The 2,890-nt window shown below is 49.6% G+C and overlaps 1 protein-coding gene across 1 annotated transcript in view; it reads right to left on the reverse strand.

The window, feature by feature from the left end:
• Ceacam20 (carcinoembryonic antigen related cell adhesion molecule 20) overlaps positions 1-2,645 on the reverse strand; it is a gene marked incomplete at its 5' end in the record, with an annotated part of 12,320 nt that extends 9,675 nt beyond the window's left edge. Inside the window, 2 exon segments of the mRNA XM_028782582.1 lie at positions 611-889; positions 2,367-2,645. Coding sequence (XP_028638415.1) covers positions 611-889; positions 2,367-2,645 — 558 coding nt within the window.
• Between the last annotated feature and the right edge of the window lie 245 nt (positions 2,646-2,890).

Below are 2,890 nucleotides of genomic sequence, written 5' to 3' on the forward strand. Positions count from 1 at the left end.
GGAAGGGAAGGGAAGGGAAGGAAAGGAAAGGAAAGGAAAGGAAAGGAAAGGAAAGGAAAGGAAAGGAAAGGAAAGGAAAGGAAAGGTCAGGTCTAGGGCCAGCCTGGGCTACACAGAGAGAACCTGTCACCAAAAAAAAAGTAGTATCATGAGACTGCAGGAATGACTCAGTGGTTAAGGGCACATACTGCTTTTGAAGAGGTCCCAACCTCAATTTCCCAGTGTCCAGGTCTGGCAGCTCACACTGCCTATATATCAGCAGCACCAGGCAGTCTGACGCCCTCTTCTGGCCGCTGCGGGCATGTGCATTCATGTGCACATACCCACACAGACACACATCCATATAATTAAAGAACTTTTTAAGTAACAGACTAAACCAGTTTACAGGTAAAAAAAGATGAGATTCAAACAGCTCAGAGAAGTTGCTGGAACACACAATAGAAAGTCCAGGCTGTCTGAGCATGAGGTGTTGGGATTCTGTGACTCTGGCCTGGAAATCTAGCAAGTCACCGTCACACTTCCGGCCATGATAGAAGACAGACAGGTGACTAGAGCCACATAGGGAACAACCAGGTGGATTCCAAGATGAAAGGAACATTGAACAACTCACCTACCACCATGACCAGGACAGAGGCAGATCGGGCCAGGCCGGTGACGTCATTGGAACTTGTACAGCTGTAAATGCCCTGATGCTCCTGCCTCAGAGCCTCAATGCTCAGTTGGTCCCCAGCAACTACCTCAGAGGAGTGCTCGTGGGTCCAGTGATACCTGGCATCTGGTTTGGAGTCAGCCCGGCAGTGCAGGGTCAGGCTGGAGTTGAACGCTGCCTCAATGGTGCTGATCACTCCAGACGCTGACCCCTGGGTGATGTCCACTCGGTCGGGGCCATCTGCAAAGTCACACATCATGAGTCTCCAATGGCACAGGCAAAATTACCAGATTTTTTTTTCTGTGTAGCCCTAGCCTTCCTGGAACTCACTCTGTAGACCAGGCTGGCCTCAAACTCACAGAGATCTACCTGCCTCTGCCTCCTGAGTGCTGGGATTAAGGGTTACACCACCACTGCCTGGCAGTTTATTGGTTTCACTTCGTTTTGCGACAGACTCCAGTAGCAAAGGCTATTCTCAAACTCACTCTTTAGCCAAGAATGGCCTTGAACTCCTGACCCTCCAGCCTCCATGTCTTGAATAGTGGGATTGTTGCCATGTACACCCACAGGCGGTTTAGCTTTCCTCCTTGGATTGAACTACAGGAATTCCAGCGTTCACATGGAAAACACAGGCTCTTCTGGCTTCTGTTATTTTATTTAGTCTTAAATGTTTGTTTATTTGTTTACTTATTGACAAGGTCTCTCTGTGTAGCCCTGGCTATCCTGGAACTCACCATGGAGACCATGAGGGTCTCTAACTCACAGAGATCCACCTGCCTCTGCTTCCAGAGTGCTGGGTAGGCATATGCCACCCCACCCAGCTTTGACCTTTGTTTGAAATTGTGGATACACAAGTGTTCGTGTGTGGGCGTGTATGGGCCGGTGCAGTGTTCTCTCTTATCTATTTTATCAGCCTGTACCTCTTGTCTCTGTGAGTAGGAAAATGTGTGTGGCATGACATCCGTGTGGAGGACAACTTGCAGGAACTGGTCCTCTCCTTCCACTCTGTGGGTCCTGAGGATTGAACTCAAGTCGTCAGGCTTTGGGGCAAGCACCTTTGCACCCTGAGCCATCATGCTGGCCCTTGTTAATCTCTTTAGGGTCTGTCGGCTACACTACAAGTTGCAGAATGCCTGAGACAGCTCTGTCCAGCCCCGAGATCCATGCCGGCATGCAAAAGGGTTCAGTGGTTCTCAACCTTCTCAGGACTACAACCCTTACAGTTCCTCATGTTGTGGTGACCCCACCACCACCACCACCACCACCACCAGAAAAAAAAAATTATTTTGTTGCTACTTCATAACAGTAATTTTGCTACTGTTATGAATTGTAATGTAAATTTTTGGAGATAGAGGGTTGCCAAAGGGCTGGTGAACCTACAGGGTGAGAACCACTGGGTGAACGGCTGACCACTTAAAAGGTCTGGCTTTCTCTTTTCCTTCCCTTTCCCTTTCTTCTCTTTTTTTCTTTTTTGTTACTTTTATGTGTTTGCCTTTTCAGATCATTGCTGACCTCAAATTTAAACTCCTTCTATCTTAGCCTCCCATGTGCTGAGATTATAAGTGTGTACCACTGCATCCAGAAAGAATTGACTCCTTAAAGAGGCAGGTATAGGGAAAGGAGGGAGAGAGGGAAGGAAAGAGGAAGGGAGGGAGGGAGGGAGGGAGGGAGGGAGGGAGGGAGGGAGGGAGGCAGAGACCCAGACCCAGCCACTCACAGTTGATGGTGAGCTTCAGGGGTTCGCTGCGTGCCTGGCTACCCCAGTTCCACACCTCACATTCATAGGGCCCAGTATCATTTCTCTGAAGGCCGTGGATGGTCAGGGTTCTGTTTTGGGATGACAGTGTCAGGTGCTCACTAGGCCTGAGCGGCTGACCCTTCAGATACCAACGGACATCAACCCCCTGGTGGCTGGTTTTGCAGGTCAGCGTCACAGAGGTGGCGTTCTCCACAAGGGACAAGGTTGGCAGCTCGATATACGGTGCAGTCACATTTTCTGGAAACACAGGGAGATACAGGTTCAGGATCAAGGAAGGATTCCTAAGACTTCTACACTGCCAGGGTGGTGCACGCCTTTAATCCCAGCACTTGGGAGGCAGAGGCAGGCGGATTTCTGAGTTCGAGGCCAGCCTGGTCTACAGAGTGAGCTCCAGGACAACCAGGGCTACACAGAGAAACTCTGTCTTGAAAAACCAGAATGTTATGTGTTTTGTGTGGGAGAAAAGTTTGTGGAATTGGGGT

The sequence above is a fragment of the Grammomys surdaster genome, unplaced genomic scaffold, assembly GCF_004785775.1.
Source record: "Grammomys surdaster isolate TR1022 unplaced genomic scaffold, NIH_TR_1.0 805, whole genome shotgun sequence".
NCBI classification, from domain to species: domain Eukaryota; kingdom Metazoa; phylum Chordata; class Mammalia; order Rodentia; family Muridae; genus Grammomys; species Grammomys surdaster.